A 1989-nucleotide genomic window follows, 5' to 3' on the forward strand; every position below is an offset into this window, starting at 1 on the left:
TCAGATTTCTCCCCCCCCCCCCCCCCCAGACCCACTTCTGACGTAAACCTGGCTCCACCACTGCTAGGGAGAGGGCAGGGTGTTGGGGTCACAAGAGAAACAGTGAATGTTTCAGTTTATAATTCATATATAAATTCCTTTTTCAACAGTTTTGGAAGATGATAATCAGTTTTTTGGTCGTACGTGGCAAAAATATGGACAGAATTTAATTTCACAAGCAAGAATTACACCTCTTTGCATATTGATTTTAATTTTTACAGCTTCAAACCTGGTTAACACAGATTTGTATGGCTACGTTAAAACGTCATGGCAACATGGGAAACGACCTGAACAGTGCCAAGGATTTTCTTGAAATCCACGAACAAATAGATGAAGACATCAGAGTAAGACATCTTTTTTTTTAAACATTTCTGAGCAGTTTTTCATGCAGGTATTGTATATACATTTGAATTCAGGCCAAGGCAAAGTGTTGTCAAAATTTGAAAGCTGTCCAAAATTCTGTCAGGGAATTCTCTAAGGAAAACTTTTTGACTGATTTTTGATGCAGGTATTGAAAAGTATGATTATTTCGTTTCATTTTATTTCATACTCTCCTGTTTGTTTTCCAGGACAAGAATGCGGATATGGAAGCCTTATCAGCTGCAGTCGTCAACTTGGTCAAGTCAGGGGACCAAGAGGCACAAGCTGCTGCCGAAAAGGTTGATGCCCTCCACAAACAGATTACTCGTATCAGACGTATGGTGGAAATTCGCATTCAATTGGCCCTATTGTATGTCTCATTCTACAGGCTCGGCCACCAGGTCAGTTTACTTTATAGTTTTTTCAAAATTTTATGTGATATTATGAATAACACGACCATTTGTGAGTGCTCTGAATATTGTGGAATCATGTTTCTGGTAATTTCAGCGAAAAAGTCTTCTTGAAATATTGCTTACTTGGGAAATCTTTTTTCAAGGATGAAAAAGACAATCTTAAAAATGTCTTCTGATTTTGACTGTCTGACTACCATCTCTTTCTTGTTATTATGATTGAAGACCATTTATGATACAAGATCATTTATAATACGGTCTTCAGTGCTTAGAATATCGTGGCATCATGTCTCTGGTTGCTTCTGGAAATATCTGTAAATCCACCAAGAAAATTTTTAAATTTTAAGACAAGTTAGTATTCTAGATAATACTACTAGATACTCAAGGTACTAGGTAATACCAAGTACTATATTGATTTTTTTCAGTTGAAACACAACTTGGATGGCCTTGAGCACATTATGCGCTCCGAAACGGAGGATCTACAGGATTTGACGGAAACCGCCGTCTCCCAAATGCAGGAATTGTTTAGTAAAACTGCTAATATCCATTCTCAATTTGAAGAGAAAGGAAAAACTTTCTTAAACAATTCCTCAACAGTAAGTTTTACTTTTTATTAATTATTCAAATATTTTTAAATTCCATATTATATTTTATTATTTAAATTTAAACTTGAAACCAAACTCACTTCTGATTGATATACTTCCTCATGTGAAAAGTTCATTAGCTGTTACCAATATTTAGCCAATATGAGAGATATGATAGATAAATAAAATAAAATAATATTTGGACTGTCTGTGTTCTCCCTTTCAAGCTTTTGTTTTCAGAAATATTTTGTTGTCACTTGTCATACTGTACCTTCAGTTCAAGGCGTTAATTCTGAATGTTTGCTTCATTTCAGCTTTCAGAAGACTCCTCTATGGAGATCCGTCAACCAACTTTACTGGTTGAACAGTATTTAAGTGAAATGCGTGAACAGATGAACACGCTATCAGTCCATTATGAATCGTGGACACAGAAAATTTCTTCCAGTAAACAATTTAAATCTCAGTGGCATCAATTTATACAAGACGCTCGTAGGGTAGGTGGAACTTCTAGTTTTAATCTTACAAACATATTAAAGTTCTAGCAATTGATTGAAATGAATAGCTTGGAGGTATTCAGAAGAATTGACAATCTCATA

At 35.3% G+C, this 1989-nt stretch overlaps 1 protein-coding gene across 1 annotated transcript in view; it reads left to right on the forward strand.

The window, feature by feature from the left end:
- LOTGIDRAFT_167354 (hypothetical protein) overlaps window positions 1-1989 on the forward strand; it is a gene marked incomplete at both ends in the record, with an annotated part of 56928 nt that overhangs the window by 36093 nt on the left and 18846 nt on the right. The window contains 4 exons of the mRNA XM_009064826.1: window positions 261-383; window positions 609-800; window positions 1235-1405; window positions 1708-1887. Of these exons, the coding sequence (XP_009063074.1) occupies window positions 261-383; window positions 609-800; window positions 1235-1405; window positions 1708-1887 (666 nt within the window). The remainder of the gene's footprint in view (window positions 1-260; window positions 384-608; window positions 801-1234; window positions 1406-1707; window positions 1888-1989) is intronic.

This window comes from Lottia gigantea (assembly GCF_000327385.1).
Source record: "Lottia gigantea unplaced genomic scaffold LOTGIsca_65, whole genome shotgun sequence".
NCBI lineage: Eukaryota > Metazoa > Mollusca > Gastropoda > Lottiidae > Lottia > Lottia gigantea.